General features: G+C 39.9%; 3 protein-coding genes and 1 non-coding gene across 5 annotated transcripts in view; 3 read left to right on the top strand and 1 right to left on the bottom strand.

The window, feature by feature from the left end:
• Window positions 1–1,379: 1,379 nt before the first annotated feature.
• Window positions 1,380–13,229, top strand: GCLM (glutamate-cysteine ligase modifier subunit). Of its 2 annotated transcripts, none has more exons than XM_032696812.1 (7): window positions 1,380–1,595; window positions 4,168–4,233; window positions 5,963–6,047; window positions 6,800–6,856; window positions 8,129–8,331; window positions 9,666–9,780; window positions 11,506–13,229. In XM_032696812.1, exons 1-7 carry the CDS (start codon window positions 1,476–1,478, stop codon window positions 11,673–11,675), a joined length of 816 nt encoding a protein of 271 aa, XP_032552703.1. In that variant the 5' UTR covers window positions 1,380–1,475; the 3' UTR covers window positions 11,676–13,229. The 2 variants fall into 2 exon arrangements, with proteins under 2 accessions (XP_032552703.1, XP_032552704.1); XM_032696813.1 differs by lacking the exon at window positions 1,380–1,595 and adding an exon at window positions 1,938–2,057.
• A 730-nt stretch (window positions 13,230–13,959) lies between these two features.
• DNTTIP2 (deoxynucleotidyltransferase terminal interacting protein 2) lies at window positions 13,960–22,245 on the top strand. Its single transcript, XM_032696734.1, has 7 exons — window positions 13,960–14,070; window positions 14,748–16,471; window positions 18,122–18,257; window positions 18,925–19,020; window positions 19,399–19,563; window positions 20,647–20,756; window positions 22,101–22,245. The coding sequence occupies exons 1-7, from the start codon at window positions 13,960–13,962 to the stop codon at window positions 22,192–22,194; spliced, it is 2,436 nt and encodes an 811-aa protein (XP_032552625.1). The 3' UTR covers window positions 22,195–22,245.
• Window positions 22,246–24,242: 1,997 nt separating this feature from the next.
• BCAR3 (BCAR3 adaptor protein, NSP family member) overlaps window positions 24,243–25,028 on the top strand; it is a 91,952-nt gene continuing 91,166 nt past the window's right edge. The window contains exon 1 of the mRNA XM_032696727.1: window positions 24,243–24,258. The gene's annotated coding sequence lies outside the window, so the exon portion shown is untranslated. The remainder of the gene's footprint in view (window positions 24,259–25,028) is intronic.
• Window positions 24,333–24,418, bottom strand: TRNAR-UCU. Its single transcript is given in 2 exon segments — window positions 24,333–24,368; window positions 24,382–24,418. It is a non-coding gene; the product is annotated as a tRNA-Arg (tRNA).

Raw genomic sequence — 25,028 nt, 5'->3', positions numbered from 1 at the left:
TAAACAGAAAGATTTGTGCTACGCAATGTTTGAAAACCTTCTGCTATCTCCAAGTTTAACTTGCTTGCATGGAATTATAACCATCAAAGCTACTTAAATGAAATATCAAATAATAAATTTCACCAAAAGAAAAGGCCTCTATTGGAAAGCCAGAAGGCTGATCAGAAAGACCTAACAGAACATCATTCATTACTAGTGTAAATATGGGCAAATATGGAGATGTACACTCCTTCCCAAGCCAACTCTGAGTCTGGGGGATTAACCTTTGGGCCCGGTTAGACCTTCTGGATTTTTGTGTTACAGAAAAAGAAAAAAAAAATACTGCTTTTCCAAATAAGCTGGCATTTCTTTCACTATATTTCATTTCCATATGCTCTGTAATCATATACAATGAGGAAAACGTTTCCCAACATGAAAAAATTAATCAGAACATAAATATAAGGAACATTTAAACTAACATTCTGTACCAGAGTGATCAAGCAGTGCTTCAGACAGACAGAAGTTATGCAAATTGGTTCTCTTTATTAGCAGAACATGCAGCCTGAGGAAGGAAAATCTGTTAGAAACACAATTCAAATTCCCAAGCTGACAGGAAGATTACAATATGTGGCTCACTGTTCCCTTCAACTTGAGTTATGGGGGGAAAAAAAAAGCCAACCCCCCAGTTCTCCAGTACAGAAGGACTTCAATAGTCAGCATGTGGCATTCGAGAAGATCCCCGCTCTTAAAGAAAAGTACAAAATCCCCAAATCACAATCCTTCCAGAACCACCTGGTGTAAAACTGGAGTCCTGCTCTGACATTGTTTCCCCCAAATGCAAGCACAGCCAGACGGGCTAAGCGCTTGGTGCCTTGTCTGGGCCTTTTAGCTTGGTGTCTATCAACGACTACCTGTTACTTGAACGCGCCATGACCATAGTTCAGATGGTTTCATTAATTTACTGAGCCTGCCCAGCAGCCCACGGCCCGGGGGGTGTTACCGAACCCTCGGCCGCTACCGCCGGGCAGCGCCACGTGTGTCCCGGGTACTCCTCTGGGCGCGACGCCGGGTCGGGGTGTCGCGGCCGCTGCCCCGCTGGGGCCGGACCCCGGACCGAACCACGGACCCAGGACCAAACCACCGAGCCGGGACAGACACACAGGCTCAACCCTGCAGCCGCCGGGACCGCCCGCAGCGCGACGAAACCGCGACAGCGGCTCCGCCTCTTCGGCCCGGCCCCGCCCCCGGGCGGCCCCGCCCCGCCCCGCGCACTGCGCCCCGTCCGCCCGCAGGGGGCGCTGCGCGGTGCGGCCCCCGCGCCGTGAGGGAGCGCGAGGCGGTGCCGGTGCCGCTCCCGCTCCGGGCCCGCCCCGCCGCCCATTGTCCCCGCGCCGCCCCCCGCCCCGGTACCGGCGTTGAGTCACGGCCGGAGCTGCCCGGGGCCGCAGGTGTCACGGAGAGCCCGGCGGCCGCCGCCGCCTCAGCGCCAGGACGCCATGGGTACGGAGGGCGCCCGCGCGCTGCTGGAGAGCGCCGGCAGGCTCACCCTGCAGACCGGCAACCTACTCAACTGGGGCTGCCTGCGCAAGAAGTGCCCCGCCACCCCCGGCGAGGAGGTGAGCGCCGGGACGAGGCTTCCCCCGGGACGCCGCAGTGGGGGCTCGCTCTGGGGCCGGGGGGGCTGGGCCGCCGGCGGCTGAGGGAGCGCCGGGTGCCGCTCCCCGCGCTGTCCGAGCGGGATTGTTGTCCTGGCAGGGCACGGGCTGGCCCGGTGCCCGTCACCGCGGGGAAAGGCTTTGGCCTCCCTCGGTCCGCCCCCGCCGCCGGCGGGAGATGGGAAAGGCAAAGCTGGGGTTTGTTCGTTTTTGTGTGCTCGGTGCCTTCTGCCCTGTGGGGAAGTTGGCCCCCCGTGCCCCCGGAAGCACTTTGCCCTGGGAAGGAGCCGGCCCAGGCCTCGGGTCTCGGGAAGGAAGGGTTAAAGCCCCTGCAAGTTTAAGTGCTGCCTGTAATGGCAAAGGAGATCCCTGATACTTCTTTAGCAAGGTAAAAATATGAATAGCTATGAGCTTGCATTACAGGTGATGAAAATTCTCTTTCCTAACCTGAAGTTAATTTAATTTCTTGGTAGTGACAGGTCTTGGGAAAAGTAGTCATCGCTGTCCTCTTTAAAGAGTATACCTGTCGTTCTTTGTTAAAAGTTGTAAAGAACTTTTTAATCACCACTTTAAAAGTATTACCTTTAGCAGTATGTATCAATACTTACAACAGTTCTCATAAAATATCTGGAGATCCTACGGCCATGAACTTCAGAACCACCATATTTGCTGTCTCATCATGACACAGTAATCTCAGAATAGTCACTTAATAATTAGAAAAACTATGGGTTTGGCTGGTTATTGCCATGTAGTGATGCTGTTGATCACCTGGAAGCTGGATGAGTGCACATTAATCATTCACAAATGGTAAGAAAGGTGTTTGGGAGGATGATGTAACAAGAAGGAAGAATTCATCATGCTCTTGTTAGTTGTCTTGTGATAATAACTTTTTTATTTGGCCTGGTTACTTATTAAAGAATCTGTGACCTGTGTGAAATAGGGCTAGTTTCTGTAGCAAAGACATAGCTGTATTCTTATGGGCACCCTTGTGCGAGTAGTTTCTGGAGGGCTCTTAAATAAAGAGTGGCTAGCATGCATAACTCATGAGTTAAAGTATTTAAATTCATTTGTTTACAGAGAAATCTGGCTGCTTTCCAGAGTTGCTGGATTTCCAAAAGCAAATATTGGTATTAATCAGCAAAAATAAATTAGCTTTTAACTCTTCTATTTAGTGTAGTTAGTGTGTGTATAGTTCTCAGTGGCAGAACGTAAGCTAAAATTTTGCAAACTATGAATGCAGTGTTAGGAGTTTGGGAATGCAGCTGTGTTTGGAAAAGCTGGTCAAAACAGTCAAATGCACTGTGGTTTCCACATGGCCCGAGGGCAGGGGAGTGGTGTGCTTTGGAGTCAGAGGCTTGTACATAACTGCAGTAGAAATATGAACTGTGGTAGTTGCAAAGCAGCAACATATAGAGTACATATGTTTAGCACTGTCTCGCCCTCAGAAAGGATAAGATAACATTATAAATTGCATCAAAATAGGATGAAGAGTTATTTTATTAAAGAGTTATTGTGCTTAGCTATTTACTGGGTCAGTTCTGGCCTTTTGACTCAGGGGGGTTTTTTAATGCTATTTTAAATGACTGGGAAAGAATGTGTAGAATGTGCTCACAAAGTATTATTGCTCTATTGTGTCTTTGTGATATCGGGGGTGTTGACTGCTAGTTTGCACATGGTGTTATGAGCTCCCTGAATTAATGGTAGGTGTCATAGGAAATTGCTGTTTAATGGTACACAGAGTAGGTTTGCACATAGTTATAAAATATACTGTTGAAAGTGAAGTAAAGCAGCAGCTCGTGGAAGTGCTCCTACCTGTGGCAGAGGGCAGTCGGGCAGTACGTGTACTTAACTCCCAGGACGGATCAGAGGGAAGCTGCATGATTGGTACAGCTGCCACACTGGTACAGAATGCATTTAATCAGCTGATTTAGACTCAATAGTTATATCTTGCTATGTTCAAGAAAATCCACAATCAGAATCTTAGTCGAGTTTATTTTGCATCTCTTGTCACAGGAAAAATGCAAATGTGGGGTAGGATCTGAAGGTTCCCCCTACAGTAATGAAGGACTTAAAAGCAGTAGTGGTTTGGAGTAGGTAGGCAGTAAATGAGAAGGGTTGTATGCATCTTGAAAAGTAATTAATATAATGAGTATTTACTGATTGATTGTAAAGCCTCATTTCTACAATTACAGCACATATGCTCTTATCTGACTACTTTGTAACTTAAGAATCTCCGCACTAAAAAAACCCCAAACCACCCAACACCCTAGCTGTTGCTGGCTTAGCATTATTCTTTCCTTTAGGATAGCATTGGTCTGAGAAATAAATGAAGTAAGTACTTGTATGACTGCTAAAACTCTGAAAGAGGAGAGGAAAATATGTAAGTAAGCTAGTTTGAACAAATATCAGAAGATACGAAGGAAGAATCTTCTGTGGAATGGTGTTATTAGTTCACCTCCTCAGTCTGTCCTACCCTTGTATTTCTGTGCAGCTCTAACATACTCACACTTCAATATGAAAAAATGTTTTGCAGGTGCGGGACTGCATCCAGAAAACACTGATTGAATGGAGCTCAAAGATTGGACAAGACCTAAATCAGGTAGCAGAGATGTTATGCATGTTATCCACATTACATGTGAAATCAGAGAAATGGGTACTTGGTTACACTGCTGAAATATAAATCAATCTATTAAACTTCTGTAAAAGTATATGCAGCTCCAGATACCTTAAAGGAATATATCTTAACTCCCTTTTTTTTTTCTTCATGTTTAGTAAATTTGGAGAGGTTAAGAAATATCAAAGTAAAAAATCCTGTTGGTGGCAGATAAGACAATTCTTACAAAACAAAAGTCCTGGTCTGTAAGATTTTAAATTAATTGTTGGGACAATTAGAAAAAACAAATCTGTGTACCATGGAAATTTGCTAGCATGCTTATTGAAACTCAGTGGAGAATTCTCTAAACTATGGAGTTCATAGAGAGCTGAGGACCATCCCATTTGGAGGGGATCTCTGAAGTGTAGCATCTGTTGTTTCAGAAATACTTCTGAAGATGCAGAAGTGGCAATTTTCCCTTGAGAGCTAGAGACTTCTGCATAAGTCTTAAAGCCACATGGGCATCTGACATTAAGATCTGGGTGTATTTGCCTGCTTCTCTTTCACTTTTGCTTCTGAAATTCAGCAAAACAGTATTAGGTTCCCGCTAAATACATTATTTGCTCTGTGAAATATTAGCATGTTTCAGGAAAAGAAAAGGCACCCAAAAACAACAACAAAAACAAACCTAAAAAAACTTTCTTGATAGTTTCTTTGGGTTTTGTTACCAGTTCTTGTGTAATGATGGCATCAGCTGCATATTGCTGCATTCCAGACTGGAGGGTATGAGGCAGTTATTGCTGAATGATTTGAGGAGGAACTAATGATTGTTCAAGAAAAGAACATAAACACATTTCTCTGTAAGATGTAGTGATCCACTAAAGTAAATTATTTAGTGTAAGGAAGGTTTTACTGTCAAAACATATTAACTGCATAATTCCAAATTCTGTCTTGAATTATACTGATATCCAGTAATATAAAAAAAAAAGCTAACTTTTGTTTAAAATGCTGGCTGTATTGAATACTCAAAGGCTCGCTTGAGAATCTTTTGGTAGGGCAGCAAAAATTACCAAAGAGTTTTTGATTGGGGCAAAAGTTTTTTGGTTGAATGTGCATGCATATAATACAAAGTCTCATGTAGATAAAGACTTTAAAAAGTCACCTTGTGCCAGCTGACTGAAGTGTCAGCCTAGTCTTAAATGAGGTCAGACGGGGAAAAGTCTGAAACTTTTCTAGTTTTTAGTTTCAAAATTACTATCTTAAATCTGTATTTTGCATCATTTTCACAGGCTTTAATGAAATTACAAAATACTTTTATGCAAAGATGTTCCCATCGAACACTCAAATCTCCTAATTCTCACTGGGTTTCTTTCAGCTGATCATGAGGCTTTTTTGAAAAAAAAGGTAGTTTGCATTAGCACAGCAGTCTTTTCACATCATAAAATCAGACCTACTAGAACTACTAAATCTTATTCCAATAATTCTCACCAGTAATTTATACTTTTTTATATTAGAGGCATATAGGGCCTTTTATATATCTTCATTTTTCTGACTTCCCCTCAAAGATCAAGAAGCCTTGGGTTACTTTCTATCATTGCATTTTTCTGCTATTTTTCTGTCTAACTGCTGTAAGATGCCTTTTTTTTTTTTTTTTTTAATAATTTTAAAAACATTCTTCAGGAGCTTACTGTCTCCTCTTGATGAGTTGCTCCTAAGTCTCGTGTACTTACTACAGGAAACACTGGAGGTTCTGGAATGTTCTGTAGCTCAAGCTATAGAAAAAATAAATCCTGAAGAAAGGGATGAGTTGAAAGTATCAGGTAAGAATATAGTCAAAAATCCAGTGGCATAAAAAGGTTTCATATGCAGTCATTAATAGGATATTCATATATGTATATTTTTTTGCTGTGTTTTGTAATTGCAAAGTCAGATGACACCAGTGCACACCGAAATACTTTGGGTAATCTAAACGTTGGCTAAGAAAGATTTGAATTAGTATTGCAGGTTTTAAAGCACCTCGACATTTTTCTATTTTAACTTACATCACCTCAAGATATTTTAAATGTATTTTGTGAGTCTTTGACTTTTTTGAAGCAAAATATTACAGATAATACTGGAATTAAGAAATAGCACTGGAAGCACATTTATTTGCATAATTTTTCCAGGTTGAATATGATGAACTTGAAGGAGGCAGTCCAAACTAACACTAGTACATTTTGAGTCTCAGTAAGTTGTGAAGAAGTCTGTTCGTACTATTACATTTGGGGTTTTTATACAGGTTGTTACGGTTATTGCTTAGTGTCTTGATGCTTTACAGCTCATTAGATCACCTAACTGGATGATTTCTTGTTCTGAGACTGCACGGCAACCTGGAAAGTTAAGAGAACAATGTCTTTATTGGGCAGTCACCTTTCAGAAAGTTGGGTTTTTTCCAATTTTTTAAGTAATTGGTGTATATTCTAAAAACCTTTTACCCAAGAACTCATTAATAGTGCATATAGCAAAAGTAAATGGCTATATATTAATAATACCTGGCTTGTTTAGTTATTGATTCCAGTTTCTTTGAAAATAGCAAAGCTTTTCATCGTTGGATCAAATTCTCCATCGATCAGAGATGCAGTTGACCTGGGTAAGTGTGAAACTCAGAATTATGGTACAATTTCTTTTTTACTCAAGAATTTTGATGGGATAGGTTCTAATTTTATTTCTAAGAGGTGTATTTAGTCGCTGTCACAAGTATATCCTGTTTTCCTATTAATTGCCACTTGGGTAATCAAATCTATTTGCACATTAGTTCAGTCAGTAAACTTCCTAAAGGTGGATCACTGTGACCTTGGGTCCACAAACTCAAATGTGATTCCTTCCTTCAAGCAGGAGCAAGTTTTTATTCTTTCCCACAAAACTTGTTAAAAAGTGAATAGCACGTGATGTTTTAATAACAGTGATACACTAGTTCTTGTTAGTTGCCAGTTATTTTTAACATGATAAACTTTGCTACTGACTGTGTGGTATTTCAGAGATTATTGAGGAAATCAATGCTGTAAGTAGCTGATGAAATAGTTAAGTTTTATTGAAAATACCGTATAATATTTGTACCGATATGTACAGTTTGTTGGCCTAACGTAGCAGCAATTGTGAGCAGCACGGAACTTCACCACTTTGTAAAATTGTTTGGCATAAGGGGTGACCAAAAAAGGCAGGGTCGGATATAATTCTTTTCTATTGATACCCCAGTTAATAGCCTCTTTATTGTAAGTTTTAGTACCATTTGTTAAACATACATTAATAGAATCCTTCTCTAGGAAAAAATAATTTATTTAGCTACTTGGTTCTATTCCTTTTGCTGTGCTGAAGAGGCCTCATGATGTGCATTTTTGCTCCAGCTCAGTGATATCCAAGACTTCCACTTCTCTCTTACATTAAATCTCCATATTTGGTGTGCTTTTAGTCTAACTCCTCGTGTTTATTAAGTAGTTTTGCTAGCCCATGCCCTGTCCTTGAGTTATAGTTCAGAGTGAAAGTTACAAATTTTGGAAGAAATTGAGAGTGAAAGAATACAGAATTGTATGTCACCACTGTCTTCAGAGGAAAATACAGTTTTAATGTTGAAAAGGAGAAAAAGCTTCACGCTTTTGTTCATTTTCTGTTGGTTTTGGTTTTTGCTTTTTTTCTTTCTTTCCCAAGACCTACAGTTGAAACTTGGTCTTTTAAAGCTGCATGTTTGATTGTTTGCTACAAGGGTTGTTTTGCTTCTCTTGACTTCTGATACACTTGCAGTTTCAAATGGTGAATGAGAGGCTAGTGGAGTGAAGCAGTGTGGGTTTTGCTGAATTTGAAGTCATGGTGTTTATGTTTGTGTCTCACAAAAGATTTTTCAGTGTCTTTGTTCTTTTTCTTGCAGCGTGTTCTGCCCTCGGAGTTGCTCAGCTAGACTCGGTCATTATTGCCCCACCTCCCATTGAAGATGGAACTAACCTCTCCTTGGCATATTTGCAACCTTATTGGCAAGAACTTGAAAATCTAGTTCAAAACAAAAAGATTGTTGCCATAGGTACCTCTGACCTGGATAAAACACTGTTAGAGCAACTGTATCTGTGGGCACAGGTGAGAATAAACTTCCAACTCACAGCATTTCTTCGGACAGAATAACTGCTTGTTTTGTTGGCTGACACACTGTTAGAAACATTTGTTATAAATGGGTTTATATACAAAATATTAATTAACCCTGTTATTGTCAGCATTTTACTGATGGTCACAATGTCATTCAAGGTGGGGGAGGCTCAAAGTGTGACTTGCTTGTTTAGTGTTCTTACGTACTGACCACCAAGAACTGGAAACCACAGGTCTGTTCAGTACGCAGGTTCTTTGAAGTACTGAAGGTTTGAGTTTTGAATGCTTTCATATTTAGAAAGGAGTATAAACAGTACACCTAAACCTTCAGATTTATTCCAGTGACTCTGAAAACATAGCTGTTTTCACTTAAAGCTGTGTTATGAATAGAGGGATTTCCCCTAGGAAAAATACTGTTTCAATGGAAAGCTTAAATGTAAAGAGGAAGACAGACTCTGAGGGAAGTAGCACAATATTCTGTTGTCCAATGAGACTAATTCATAGAATAGGTTGAAAGATCATCTAGTTCCAACCCCTCTGTCATGGTCAGGGACACCTTCTACTAGAGCAGGTTGCTCAAAGCCCGATTCAACATGGCCTTGAAGACTTCCAGGGATGGGGCAGCCATGATTTTTCTGGGTAACTTGTTCCAGTGCCTCACCACCCTCACAGTAAAGAATTTCTTCCTAATATCTAATCTAAACCTGCCTTGACAGTTAAAAGCCATTTCCTCTTGCCCTATCACCACATGCTCTTTTAAAAAGTCCCTCTCCAGCTCTTGTAGCCCCTTTAGGTACTGGAAGGGGTTCTTCTCCAGGCTGAACAACCCCAACTCTCAGCCTGTCTGCGTAGGAGAGGTGCTCCAGCTCTCTGATCATCTTTGTGACCCTTCTGTAGACTCGCTACACCAGGTCCACGGCCTTCTTGTGTTGGGGCCCTCAGAGCTGAGGGCAGCACTCAAATTGCCTCTTAACAGCTGAGTGATGGAAGATGGTACTAGTGTGTGTCCATGCTCATGTAAACTTTACATGAGAGGGGGAAAAAAAAGCAGATAGGAAGTCAGAGTGGAGTGACTTAGCACTCCTCTTGCTAAGGCAGCACCTGAAGTTAGATCCTACTCTTGTTCTGGGCTCTGTGCTGCAGGGAATTGCAGAGTTGCCTACATTAATTAGTTGGGTAGAATTAATTAGCCTTGCTCAGACTTCAAAACAATGGTCAAAGGCAAATTGTTGGAAGCAAAATTTCCATTGTAATAGAGGGTATTGGGGAAACAACTAAAGTAAGTCCATTAGTATTTTCTTCTTATAAAAGTATTTTGTTACTTTCAGGTAAAACCAAGTAGCAATCAGGTGAACCTAGCTTCCTGTTGTGTGATGCCACCTGACCTCACAGCATTTGCAAAACAACGCGACATACAGCTGTTAACTCACAATGACCCAAAAGGTAAGACTTTGCCAGCTAAGTTAATAGAAGCCTTCGAAGTGCATTTATGCAATACAAAATTGGGAATAATCTTTTCAAAGTTTGTTACATGTGAATCCTGAGGCAAACATTCTAAAAGTTTCTCCTTTATAAAATATTTCTATTAAGTTCTTGCTCTTGCTTCAAGGAAGAGGGGGGAGAAAGCAATCTTTTGGCTTCAAATAGTTTCTTGAAATAGTTTTAATCAGAGAAAATAGAGTAAATAGAAGAACAACCTACAAGAAATTTGGAATACGTATGTTAATGGAATTGCATATTTCCACAAAACATAGAATGAAACAACAGCTCTATTGCTGAAGGCAGTAAATGACAAATGAAAGTCTACTTGCCCAGGACTTGTCTGTGAAATAGATTACATAGAAATGTTAATGGTCAGTTGATTTCTGAGTAGTTTGGTAATACTAGGTCTGTAAAATTACCATGCTTTAAGTAGGATTCTTTGAAAGTCTTGACTTCTTAAAATAACATTATTACAAAAAATATTGCTGTAAATTCTTCACTTGTTTTATGTAGTGATTCATTTGCTAAATGATTGAAGAAAAAGCTTTCCTTTGGGCTGTAGAACTGAGTTGCCAGCTCTCTAGAATATTCTGGGTTATTATATTAGTTTCTTTCAAACATCATCTAATCTTCTTCACTATAAGGACACCTTAAATATCTTGCTGGAGTAATGAGAAGTCTTAAACAATATTTAGTTAATTCCTTCCCTACATTCTTCGTTATGACCAACTGTTCATGATGATACTTTTCCTTCCTTCTCCTTCCTTTCCATTTGGCCCCAAAGATTATATGAAGCGCTTCTTATGAAGTATAGGCTTCATAGTACCACTGTTACAACTAATGAACTTCATCAGTGCCTGAGCATGATTTATCACTGCTCTGGCAGCATGCAAGATGAATTTCCATTCAATCTGACAATTTCCATGTCCTGTGAAGTCCAAAATGCAACTTGCAATTTAATAAGTACTCTCTTTTGTAAGTCATGAAATGAAGGAGAAGAGGATTTGATAGAAAACAGCACAAGTAATGATCCTTTTATGCATTGTTTGCTAAGCTTAGCTTTTCTGTAATGACCAGCTGAGAGTATTGAGTCTGTCTTTTGGGAGCACCCCTCATCAATGAGATCGTTCTCTTGACTAACTTTTCGGAGGAAACAAGGAGGATTTGTACTTGCCTTCCTTTCCTGCTTTCTGGCATTTAAACCCATCATTTAAACCCATTCCTTTTAATGCTTTCTGGGCTTGTGGTTATTATGAGCCCAGTTATGGGAGATGCTATAAATGTTGAGCTTCCAGTGACTGCGGAGGTAACTCTGAATGCTCAGTACTTTGCTGATTTCAGCCTTATGCTTAATTCACCTCTAGTTTGTCTAGCTAGCTTCTCAAATTTAATTTTCATTTTCTCCTGCTAATGGCTCTACTCATCAACTCCATTTGATATGGTTGAAATTTCAGTTAATTGGTTTTGTGGGAAACACTCAAAGTTGCAAAAAAAGTGTCCTGAAGATTTACTCTGTAATATTCAGCTGCTTTTACCCTACATGCATTCTGGAACAGTGGATCTGTGGAGTTAGTGGCACTACTTAGGATCTTTGACTGTAGGAAAAGGCTTCTCTTAGTAAGTGTTGGTTTTTGCAGCTGTTTACATGACATTATTTTAAGCACAAATGTCCCTTTTTAACTTCAGAATTACTTTGTGAAGCAAGTTTCCAAGAAGCTCTTCAGGAAAGCATCCAGAACGTGAAAGCAAGCGAGTGGATTCCTTTATGGCTTCTGCGATATTCAGTCATTGTTAAAAGCAGAGGAATTATCAAGTCCAAAGGCTATATCATGCAAGCTAAAAGAAATGCATCTTAAAACCTCCTTTTTTTTTTTTTTTTTTAATGGCTGTTTAAATTTCTTTGGGATGGGGGAGCATTGCATTTTTCATAGAAACACTTTTACAGCATTTATAACAAAATACCAAAAGTTGTAATTTTTCTGTGTGATGTCAGCAAGAGTGTCTGTAGTATTCTAACACTATTTTTCTTTCTTAACCTATTGACCAGTTCATTTAAATTATGAAATTTATTTTTATTTGAAGCTATCTATAGAGTAACAGTTTAAAATATTTTTCTTTTTATGACCAGTTCACTGTAAAAATTATCATTATATTTTAGCTGCCATTAGGTAGTATAGAGAAACATATATTTTTGGTTTTTTAAAAAACAAATTTCTCTTAAATAATACTTATCTGGTAGGTGCATAGATTTCAAGAATTCAAGGACTAGTTTTTATAGAAAATTGTCATCTTTTATGAAAAACTACCCAAAAAAATTAAGCTGGTATCTCATTGCTTGGTATGTATATATATGCAAGTCAGCTGTTTAATTTATGGGGATGGGAAAATTGGTTTATTTTTAATAGAGTGTAAAAGATCTCTATGATTTAGAAAAAAAATACATCTTCCAAATTACTTTCTGACTGTTACTTGAATTCCTTCTGGCTTCTTTGTGCCTCAATACGCTTTGTTTGACGTTCGCACAAGTGTGATGGTATTTTTGCTGTTTGAAATAGAGAATGTATTATTTGTGAATGTTTAAAATAAGATTTGAAAACAAGTGATGAAGAAATCTGTTAATCAAAAACTGAATTGTACCTGTCTCCTTCTCAATTGTGGCTTGTTTTTTTGATACTTGTGACCTACACAATCAATTGGCCAAGTAGAATAGACAGTAAATGTTGGTGCTGCTCATTATAGCATTGTGTAAAATTAATTACTTCTTTTGCAGTTGCCTAGGAAACTTTGATGCTTGAGTGCCATTCAGAAATGACAAAACAAGGGTTAGCTTGAGGTTAGGTATCTTTCTGATTGGCAGGAGCTTAGCGCAATGGCTTTTGAATCCCAGAGAGATTGCTGCAACTAAGGCAAGGCTTTTGGTTTAACGTAGTCTTTCTATCAAAAAGGCCTTTTCCTTCCCTTGGCCATTAAATCACAATAGATAGCAAAAGCTCAACTTGTACTTCAGCAGGAACTTTGACACAGTGTCTAAGACAATAAATTTTGTTTTGATTTCAGGCAGGGTCATTGACCTCATACTGGTAGTACTCATTAACTTAGTTGTACATATTTTGAGATTTGGACTGTAAAGGAATCAATTTTCATCAACGTCTTTTAAATCCTGTCATATAGGCAGCTAGTGGAATTTGAATGCCCGTAGGTAGTGTCTAGAGTGTCAGCTTCATATAGTCCATTCCACGAAGTTAAAAGATGAAGGTTTTTCAAGATACCTTTTGAGTCCTCAAATATCTTATTTGTGGGTGGCAAAGAGTGGGAAATTTTCTTTGCTCTTCAGTTCTTTTGATAAATGAGAGAGATGGGGAATTGGAACTAGTAATGCATCAATAAAAGTTTGAATTTCTTTCTCCTAATCAAAATGTAGTGGTTTTTTTTTAAACGTTGGGCAAGTGTATGTCAGAGTTCAAAATTACATGAGTTTAATTTTAAACTTCCCTATCAGCTATGAGTTGTGTGCTGATGATGATTAACCACTATCTGTAAGTTCTGTCTTTATTTGGCTGATACCTTCTGTATCGTATTAACCTGTGTGTGCGCTCAGTTTTATAAATTGAAACAAAACAAGAATTATTCAAAAACAATGGAAAGGCTGTTCTAATGGGATCATGATTTATTTCCTTTCTGTAAACTGTTAACAATTTGCTTGCTGTAGAAAAGTACCTTCTAAGACATGATATTTCTAGAGTCAACCTGATAAAGTGTTACGCTATTGGTTTCACATTATCTCATTCGTTTGTTTTGCATCGGTCGGAGAAATGGGATTTCCTTCCTTGAGAAACCCTTTGAAAGCTTGCCTAAATTTTAAATTCTTGTAGGCTTTTAGCTTGTGCTTCTCATCTCCATACATTCTCATCTCAGTAAGAGCATTTTACACTGTCACAAACAGTCTTTTGCACTTCTTCAAGTGCCCTACACCCCGCGCTTCCACCTTAGTGGAGCCCATCTCCCCTCCCGGCCGCGGCGGCGCTCCCTGCAGCCCGGTGTTCCCCCGGCGGGGCGGGGCGGGGTCCGGAAGGGCGGGCGGCAGGAAGGAAGGAAGGAGGGGAGGAAGGAGGGAGGGGGCGGGTGCGGCGTGGCGGCAACATGGTGAACACCAGGCGGGCGGCGGCGGCGCGGCGCCGGGAGCAGGGGGCGCGGGCCCGGGCGGGCGGCAGCCCCTCGGAGCCCGGGCCCGATCCCCCCGGTGCGGCGGAGGTGAGCGCAGCCGGGGGCGGGCGGGCGGGCGCGGGGCCACCATCGCCACGCGGCCTGGCCGGGCGGGGGAGCCCCCGCCGGTACCGCGGGGCCGGGGCGGCTGCGCGGCAGCAGTGACGGTGACAGTGACAGTGTCGGTGCGCCCGCCCGCACTGCCCGTGCCGCATCCCTGCCGCCGTAAGGCTTGAGGCCATTTAGCGTTGCGAGTTAAAGGAATACTTCTCTCTCTTTGCATCTCTGTGTTACTTACAATAACTTTTAGCAGATTATATTTAGTGTTGCGGTTGCTGTCAGGCCAGCTTGTTCCTAAAGCTGCTAAAGTTGGTGTTGGAAAGCATTTTGGGGCACATTCTGTCAGTCGCTAGTCTTCAGTGTTTCACAGAGGAGCAAATAATTAAATATTTCTGAACATTGCTTCTGCATTTGCTTCCCATGGCAGCTTGCCAGGACTTTTTAGAATTAGAAGATATTTGTATGTTTCTTCCCCTGCCTTGACCAAAAGACAGCAGACAAATAAGCAAGGGATGGTTTGTTCGCACTTCTTACACACAGATAAGACTACACAGAGACATGTAATATGTTGTCAGTATGAGTAGATTTGTTTAAAAGAATTCTTAGTGATTTTTATAGGGTTATTTTACGTGTCAATAGCATACCTTTTTTTACTCCTTTTCTAGGTGGGATCTGCTGAAATTAGTACTCCTGTTACTAGGAGGATGACTAAAAGAAGAACTAAATCAGTTTATAAGCCAGAGGTGATTCAAGAATCTCAGTTTGAAGAGTTGGAACATGCAGAAACAAAGTCAGATGTCAGTGATAGCTTTGAGATGCAGGTTACTAGGAATGAGAACACAGTTGTTCATTCAGCACAATCAGTTGTGGAGCCCCAAGTTGATGGGGATGTGTCAGAAACAGAATCCAACTGCTCTTCTGTGTCTGGTCTCCAGACACCTTTGTTTGTAAGGATAACACGAAGACGACAAATTGTAATTCCTTATCAACCAGATTCTGCTGACAAAAGAAGACATGACAGTACAGCTTTTGTAAATAAGTTAAGCAGGATTCTGGACGAAGATAATATCTCTGAAGCTGAGTCTTGTTCCTCTGCTGTTTCTGGTGTCCAGATGCCTAATGTTACCAGAACTACAAGAAGCAGGCAAAGCAAAAAGAAATTACAGCCAAATAGAGTTTGTGAAGCTCAGAGTGAAGATACTTCTGATACAGAATCATGTTGCCTAAGTTCTCATATGGAACCATCCATCACTAGCAAACGAGTTACTAGGAGCATGCAAATGAAATCACAAGCAAAAATTACTAAGCAGAGTGGGGAAGAAGATGAATTTGCTTCAGAAGATGAGAATTTAATTGAGGACACTGTTAAATCTGAGCCCGTAATAATTTCTGATTCTAGACCTGCAGAACTTCTCTCTGACACAGAAGATGCTTCCACTGTCATTAAGGGTAATAAAGAACCCACTTCACCTAAAAGCAAGCATTCTTCCAAATCTGCTAATACAACCCAGAGTTCAGATGCAAAAGATGTTTTAAATGATGTGACACCCAGCAATCTTACAAAAATGAAACAAATTGACACTAAATCACCTGCGAAAAAAGCAGTAAAAAACTCACAGTCTGTTGATGTAGAGCATTCAGAAGCAGCCTGTGGCCAAATACAGGAAGATCAGAGTAAAGTACTTGAGAGGGAAGGGAAACTAGAACAAATGGATATTTCTTTGACTGAGTGCACGAGTCCCAAGCAATTTCTAGAATCCCAAGAGGAAATAACACCAAATGAAAGTAAAAAAATTTCAGAATGCAAAAGAGCAGATGTTGAGGCAGGTGCACAGCAGTCTTTCACACATTCTGATAAATCAAGGAGTAAACGAACTAGTGCAGCGAGCAGTCTGCCAAAGGACATAGCTGCTGCTCAGAGAACTGATAGCATCGATAAAAGCAGGGTGCTTGACAGTGGTGAAGACCAAACAAAAGAATATGAGGTGTTCCACAGCACTGAAGGATCAAGCAGTGGTAATGATTCTGTTGCATTGTTTCTGAGCAACAGTGAAAGTGATGAATCTGAAAAGAGTGATGTGGCAGACACAGATACAATTGATGAGAATCTGTGTTATAAAAAGTCAGATGAGAGGACTCCTTCCCTCAGCAAATCTTTAAAAAAGAGTTCACTGCATGTTGAAGGTCTTTTTGTAATTGATACTGAGCCTGGCATGAGTTCCAGCCAAAAGTATTATCTAGATGAGGTAGACCGAGACAGTGATGTTGAAAGTAAACATGAAGGAAATGAAAAAGATGAAGAATCAGATTTGGAAGAGGCTGAAGAAGAATTGATAGATGAAGATGAAAAAGATGAAGATGATGATTTATTGAAAAATAAGACTGATGTGTAAGTATCTTTCTGGGAATAGTAAAGAATCTGCATTTTGTTCAAAAATATGGATAGGATATGTACATTAAATGCTAAATGATGCAGAATAAATGAAGAAGTATTCTCATCACATAAGTCATTTTGGTGTGGAAAATAGGCTTGCATGTATTATAAAATACAAATATGGTCCACAAATTGAGGGTTTCAAGGTTTTTTTCAGTTTTGTATGTAGCAGGAACAGAATTCTGAAATTTTTTCACATCTGGAGGCCTTGTATGTGTTCAGCTTAAAAATCAAAATGTGAAACTGGGTTAAACTGGTCAGGCTGACTCAGTTGTGTATTCAGGTCACAGTTTTCCTAATTGCGGGGTTTGGGTTTTTTTTGTTTTTTTCAGTTGGAACATAAGTAACAAAAAGTCCAGTAAATTCCTTACACATTGCCTAATTAGATCATGCTTTTCAATCGTAAACAGTTGCATATAATTTTGTGTGTCAGTTCTTGCTGTGCTGTGGATGGTCACACTTCAAGGGAAACCAGCCTAGCATAGAATCAGTATAATTTGGGTGGAGTGGTACTTCCTGACTCTTGTAGTCCAACTGCTGCTAAAATCCCTTTGTATGCTTCATATGTTTAAAGCATAATACTCTTGGTTTTGGATAAGTAAGTCTTCATCTTCTTTTAATTAGAAGGACAGGGTTGGCTTTCTGAGCTGTGAGTGCACATTGCCAGCTCATGTCCAGCCTCTCATCCACCAGCACCCTGGAGTCCTCCTCGGCAGGGCTGCTCTCTCTCTTCGTCCCCCAGCCTGTACTGACACCAGGGGCTGGCCTGACCCAGGTGCAGCACCTCGCACTTGGTCTTGTTAAACCTCTTGAGATTCCTGGGGCCACCCTCATGAGCTTGTCCAAGTCCCTCTGGATTGCATCCCATCCTTCAAGTGTGTAAACCACACCACTCACCTTGGTGTCATCTGCAGATTTGCTGAGGGTGCACTTGATTCCTTTGTCTGTGTCATTAATGAAGATATTAAATCATGCTGGTCCCAATATGGACCCCTGAGGGACACCACTTGTCACTGATGTCCATTGGGACTATGAGCCATTGACCACTACCCTCTGGATGCAACCATCTAACCACTTTCTTATCCAAGTTTAATAATTTTGTTCCTAGTATGGTTATACAGACAAGGACTTGAACATTCCTACAATGAATTCTAGTTTCTTCATTCTTCTCACTAAGAGTTGACGCTATTTTTACCACCCATATGTTTGTGGTTTTTTTTTTTCTTCAGCTAGCACACTTCTCATTGTTAAGAAGGATGCTGGTCATGAGTTCTTTTGGCAAGGCTAAGCAAATTTAAGAATTCAGTTTTACAGAGTATATTAATATATAAGAATGCAGCATTACAGTTAATATGAAAGATTTATGGAAGTGATTTCACAGGTATTTTTCAAGAATAAAATCTCACTTCATATAATGGCATGAATCCCCCTCATCTTCTGTCACTTCTAAATTAAATATTCCAGATACCAAAAATCATTGCAGAACTGAACCTAAATTGGAAGAATAAGAAAAATATGTTTTTTGTTTATCTTTCTCAGAGGGCAATAGAAGGTTTAGCTGCATGCATGTTACAATATTCTAATAATTAACTATTTCTCTTTTAGTTTACATCTTTCCAGCAGCATAGACCCTGGTTTGAATATAAAGAAGCTTGGAGGTTTATATATTAGTTTTGATGCAAAAAAGCAGAAGTCTAGATCGAGTGTAATTGAACATCTGAAGGAGAAGAAGAAAGATCAGGTAATGTGTTTACAATTATTCAGTTACCTGAGACTACAGTTGGTTTGTTTGCTTTTAAAGAAGTATTGTTTTTGTGGTTTGCTGAGAACTTCCATTCTTTTTGGCCAAAGTGTAGATTTACATTTTAATGATAAAAATTTAAATATACATGACACTTCAGAAACCAAAAAACAGCGCAAATTCCAGCATTACCTTGTAAAATAAACCAAAGTTGATTATACTTGCAGTTTTGCCTAATGGTACATGAGCTGAAGGTCTTGTGACAAGATGTTTAGTCCATAGCCACAATGAATTCCAGTAGATAAAAGTCTGTACTCTCCCTAGTACGGAATTAGCCATTTTATTTCAAAAGCACCCTTTGAGATAAAGGGAATATGTTATTTTTGTTGAGACTGTTTTCTTCGGCTCATCCATGATAGCCCTCTTTATTCCAGAGCTTTTGCTGTCTCACTACTTTGAGAGCAAGCCAAGTGCTTTCTGTTGTTGGCTAGGATTCTGTTCTGAAGATCTGTACTGCATTTTTTGTGGATCAGAGCAGCTCAAGTATTGCATTAAAATGCTTGTTTAGATTCCATATGATTCCTTTAGCAGGTTCTGTAAATATAGTTAAGCAGTAAAATTTGTATCCATGAAGTAACTGTTCTAATGTTGAAAAAAATCCTTACAGCTCTTGCAGAAGAGTGTAATAACTCCAGACTTTGAAAAAAAGGAATGTGTCCCACCCTTCAGGGAATCACTTCACCAGCTAAAGAAACAACGCAGGGTAAGTGAAGAGCTGATAATGCCTGAAATAACAAAACAAGCTGTGGTAGAAAGCTTTGTGCTGGGACTGTGTGCATATACAGGCCTCACTGGAAGTGAAGTGATGAACTTCAATTTAGTGTCTTTGAGCCGTCCTGTGAAAAGCCATCCTGTGAAAAGTCACCAGGACAGTGAAGTGATAGATGATATGCTCAGATGGTACAAATCCGTCATTGGTACAGTGCTGATGACCTTCTTTGTAAGGGCCATAACATACACATTTTAAATGTACGTATTTATATTCTAAATGCTTTATCCATCTTTTGTAGGAAAGAGTTCTCTCTTCTGCCTCATCCTAGTTCCTGAATGCAAAGTCATTTTTCTTGGTATTGCATCCTAGGCAGAGCGAGAGAAAACAACAGGTGATGGCTGGTTTGGTATGAAAGCCCCAGAAATCACCAGTGAACTGAAAAATGATCTTAAAGTTTTGAAGATGAGAGCTTCACTGGACCCCAAGCATTTTTATAAGAAGAATGATAGAGATGGTCTGCCCAAGTACTTCCAGGTAAGGAAGCAGCAGAAGGTGGCATTGTACTGCTGAAGTTTTGAACAGCTCTTTAAGAATGCCTACTTTGTGGGTATCCTCTATGTTGGTTTAATTTCGTATCTTAATTATTAAACCATTTTGGTTACTTTGCTGCAGTGTGCCACTGTTAATCTCTATATTACGTACGTGTATATGCTGTGGTTTTTTAGTTTTGGCTGATCTCATAGTAGTGAACAAATATCTGACTGAATCCATATTCTGAACCATCAGAGGACTAGATTTTCACTTTTTTTTAAGTGTTAGCCTTTTTAAACAAGCATGTAGAAAGTAATTGGCATTTATTTTCTTACTAGCTAATACAGTTTGAATGGAGACACCTACCTTTGCGATCAGCTGAAATTTCTGCTGCTGTACTTGTCAAGTGGTTTGCATAAAGAAATTAAGCAGAAGCTACAGAAATAAGCTTGCAGCAACTTTGAATAGTTCATGTGCATGAGGAAATGTTTCCATTTCTCAAAATATTACCACTTCACTCTAAAGCATGGGGGGGGTGTTTAATGTTTTGAAGTTAGAAAACTTAGATGGAAGTTTTCCACATAATTAGATCTGTGCAGGTTTGTTTTCACTGCATGAAACATGTACTTCATGTATCTCTACTCCTAACATGAACTGCTTGGAACAATGTGATGCATTTCAGGATGAAGCCCTTGTATTAAATTAACTGTTCTGTAGTCATCCAGCAAAAACACCACAATGACAGAGACAGGAAAGAGTTGTGGTGGTCATAAGGGTTTCCTTTCCCTTGTATTTAAAATGTTTAAAAATTAAGAACTGAATTTTTTTTATGAATATGATACAGCAGTCCAGCATTGAAAACTGTACAGTCTTAAAGCTCAGGCTCTCCTCTCTGCACAATGCAATGAGACCAAAAGTGACTGATACAAAACATGACAATTATTTTGGTACTTTGCACTTTCCTTAAGCTGCTATGATTCTGATCTGCTCTGTGCTTGGTGCTGAGGATTTAAAAAAACAAACAAAAAAAAGCAAAATAATCAACATCTTGCTGTAAAGTAAGAATGTTTTCATTTTTGTTTTTAGGTTGGAACTGTAGTTGATTCTCCCATAGACTTCTACCACAGTCGAATCCCTAAGAAACAAAGGAAGAGAACAATTGTTGAAGAGCTGCTTGCGGATTCTGAGTTCAGAAGGTATTTTAAAATAGTTTTGTAATTTTAATATCCCATGCAAGGGAGGAGTATTTTTAACAATATAACTTTTTTTTTGTTTTATTCAGCTTGTATGGTGGTTTTCTTATACTTCAAAGAAAAATTTTAATCTTTTAGCATTTCAATAACACTGCCACTTAGAAGGCCTAAGGGATGGGATAATTAGACTGAGATAAAATACATGTTATCTTCATAAAAGGGTTTTATCCAACTTGGGTTATCGCTATTGGCAGCCACTCTTAAAGACCGATTTTTTTTTTCTTGGCATAATTGACAGAAAAGAGCAGACTGTAATTCTGTGAATGTTGATATTATTTCATTTTATAAATATATCAGTCTGCCACCTGTCATGGGAATCAAAATTGTGATAGAAGACTTACTTATGATTGGATTAATTAATGTCTGCATAACCTGCAGTTTTTGGAGTAGATCCTTTAGTTGATCCATTTTGATATTGGTTATTACATGATGTTAATCTGCGCTTCTCTTTTCACATAATGACATGTTTTCTTTGAAGTAGTGCATGATTTGGGATTATAATGTTAATTTTGTGTGACTTGTAAATTAACTATATCACATTGGGAAGGCAAGTTAGTATAGGTGTTTCTTAACTAGTTTTCTGGCTTGACCTGATTTGTAAGGTATTTATTAGAAGGCGTTTTTAAAAATTATTATATTTGGAATTTGATCAGTTAATTTATGTTGTGGTTAATTAAGGACTTTAACCAGACACTTCAGCATTAGTGCAGATATTTGTCAGATTTCAGTGTCGCATTTAGAAGCCTCTGTACTGCTCAGTGCACAGTGTCTGTCATAGCAATCGGTGCAGGTACATAAGAATCTGTATTAGAGGGGGAAGCAACTTATACTCAGTAAGTATATCCTGTTAATTGTTTAGCATTCATCTTATGTCAGTTTTCAGTCTTGAGTTAGAGTGAGGTTTATTATCTTAAGTTTGGTGAGAAGGCAATATAAAAGTGAGTATAATTTGCTCACAGTGTTGTCAAAATTGATGGGTCTTCCCCTTATGAGCAGTAGCAGTGTTTCAGCAAACTGTCCAAAATGGGATTGCTTGTGCAATGAAGAACCCCCTACCAAAATTAATGATTCTTCAATCCGATTTACTTCCAAAACAAATTTACCTGCATTTACCAGTGATCCAGTGTTGATATCCCTTTACCTACGCATAAGTTTATAAAATCAAAGAAATTTGATTCAGAAAACAGAGAGAACTCAGTTTGGCAAATTATGTGGATAGAGTACTTTCCATGTTATCTTTTCCTGAACTTTGGTTTACTATGCTTAAAAATTATCTATTTTGTTCAGATATAATAAAAAGAAGTATCAGGAGATCATGAGTGAAAAAGCAGCTTTTGCAGCAGGGAAGAGGAATCGGAAGAAGAAGAAATTTCACAATTAAGAATTGAAGAAAAATACCAAGCTGGAACAACTTATAAAACTTTTTACAGAATACTTTGGTTGTGGTGGTTTTTTCCTTTCTTAAGATTGCAGGTCATGTGCAAATTGAGGTTTAGGGAAATTCTTGAGGTTTATCAAATTATCAGGTATCTAAATATAAATTAATTTAGGTTTTAAAATTAATTCTATTTAAATTAATGTTTATGTAAAACGATATTTATATGAAAGCATATTGTTATATCTGAGTAAAAAATCCAGCTTTGCAGATTGTGGTCTTCTCAGGCTTCAGTCTTTATATAATTATTTAGTAAATTCAGTTTAAAGTTATATGTGTAATTCACCTTGGCACATGCTGTGTGCCAGAACAAATTTTTCCATGTCTCGTCAAAGGCACTGCTGGCCAACATTGTAATAGAAGGTACTGAAAAATAGTTTGGTTGTGAATGGTTTATTTCAACACTGACCATAATAGGATTGAGAATGACCCAGAATTCAGTGCCTACACATATACTTTTACATTTAAGTGTGTATTATAATATAGATTATATATATAATTTATAAATAAATTTAAATAAGATGCAAATTACCTATTGTTTAAGAAATAATATAAATAAGTAATATTTATATATAAAATTTTAACAGTCATATGTTGTTTTATTACTTTTTACCATTTGATACTTGTCTAATCTTTTTGAAAATAAGTTGACATTGGCATCCCTTATGTAGGGTGTGGTGTGCAGGTTGTGGCTGGTAGCTACCCTGGCACAGTTCTGCAGGTAAAGGAATAGAGTGAGTCTGCAAGGCCTCTGCTACCATTATGGAGCCAGAGATGTCATGGGCTCCGTTCCCCTTTAGTGCCGAGTCATAGCCTGTTGTGATTGTCAGAACTGTTGTGGCGTTCAGTCGAGTTTTAATTACCTGGTTATTTTATTGCTGTTACATTTAGTGTAACTCAGTTACTCCCCTAAGGTAGCAAAAAGGATGGATAATAGAAGAAATAAAACTGGCACTACATTGTCTTAGGTGGATTGGGTGACAAGGATTTAGAAGTGATTATCAGAGGACCAGTGGTGTTGATTGTCTTCTTATTACATGAACACTGAATTTTAAAGGTTGCAGATCTTAAGCAAGAAGAGCTTAATTATGCTTTTGACCAATGTTTAACCATCAAGTTTTCTACTGAGAACGAGAGAGTTGTTTTTTTAAGGATTAGTTATTTGTGCTGGTGTGTTTCATTTTCAATTTTTCCTTTATTGTTTTTAAATAAGCATTATTACAATTTGAAAGTTACAGGTGCAGGATTAAAAGCTATTTATCAAACCCCTGCCCCCCCAATTTAATAATTGAGGAATAATCAAACAGATAATTTATAATTTATTCCACTCTGCACAAAATCAGGGAGGTTTGTTTAGTGCTGATATTCTCTTGATATACCATCTAATTTGATTGCTATTATTAAAATGGCTCTTCATCTTCTATCTTTTTAGGCATGTGTAAGTCAGAAAAGATGGTGTTAGTTCAGGTGTTCAGTCCTTCAGTTTTATCTGCTGCATTTTGTAGGCTTGTTTTGTTGCCTTGAAAGTAACCAGGAATTTATCACGGGGGCCCATGCTAACTGAAGTGCCTCCAGGAGAGACGCAGTCTTGGTTTTTCCAGTAAAATTCCTTTCCGCAGGCTGTCCTGGAAGCGTAGCGGCCCCTCTGGGCTGGTGTCCTGGCCGCTCTGGCGGAGCGCGAGCGCTGCCTGAGGGCACCGTGAGGAGAAGGAGCGCAGCCCTTCTCCCGCTGCCTGGGGGCGGCGGGACCGGGAGGAGAAGGAAGGGAGACCTTCTGCCGCTCCGCCCTCGGCCAGCCCGCCTTCTCGCTGCTGGAGAAGAAGGTTCATGTCGCTGGGCTGGGCTGAGACGGCACATTCGCTCGATGGCGGCTGGTGCTGCTGCCTCCGCCCGCTTCCAGCCTTTCCCAGTCCGCAAGGCACGGCGGGAGGCGGGCCCAGCGAGCTTCGCTGACGGGGGGCGGCCGCCGAGAAGCGCCAGGCCGGGGGACGGGAGAGCTGCGGCGGTGAGGTAAGGGACGGGAGAGCGGGGCGGAGAGATGTCCTCCGAAAGGGGCGGGGGGAGGAAAAAAAAAAGAGAAGACCCGACTCCGCCGGGACTCGAACCCGGAACCTTTGAATCCCTTCAACCCTCTAGAAGTCCAATGCGCTATCCATTGCGCCACGGAGCCACCTGTTGGAATCTCCGCGCACCGCCTAAAGAGCCTGCGCGCGCCCTCACGCGTTAGCCGCGAACGCTCCGGCTTTTTTCTTCTTCTTTTTTTCATTTCATTTTTGTTTAACCAGTACAAACAGGCTCCGTCTTATAAGCTACTGCACAGACGAGTCTCGCGGCAGCCCCTACGTGCCGCCCGAGCGCTGCCCACGGCGCGGGTGGGGCCCACGGCTTCCTGTGCAGCACTCGCCGTGGCGCTGCCTCCTCATTTCTTACGGAGACTGACTTTTTTAAAGTTCTTCAGTGATCAGTATAAAATATTTGTTGACATCCCACTCCGGCGTTTTCAGTATTAATCCTTGTGTTTGGAGGAATCTAAGTGTATTCCACAATTGCCTTGTGTTGATGAACTCTTCCTCCAACCGGCCATAAATTCACAGTAACACTCCTCCTTATCGTGCTGCCCCTGTGGATTCAGTAAAACAAGATATTCGCTTAAAAGCTGTAATTATAGTCTGAAACAAATCTATCATACTATTTTTTTTAATCATGAGTAGGCGTATGAGAAACGCCAGAAGACAAGAGTATGAGGTTATTCTGTCTTTAACTCTCCGCAGCAGTATATT

Source organism: Chiroxiphia lanceolata, chromosome 9 (assembly GCF_009829145.1).
Source record: "Chiroxiphia lanceolata isolate bChiLan1 chromosome 9, bChiLan1.pri, whole genome shotgun sequence".
Classification (NCBI taxonomy): domain Eukaryota; kingdom Metazoa; phylum Chordata; class Aves; order Passeriformes; family Pipridae; genus Chiroxiphia; species Chiroxiphia lanceolata.
This window is presented reverse-complemented; position numbering and strand designations above follow the sequence as displayed.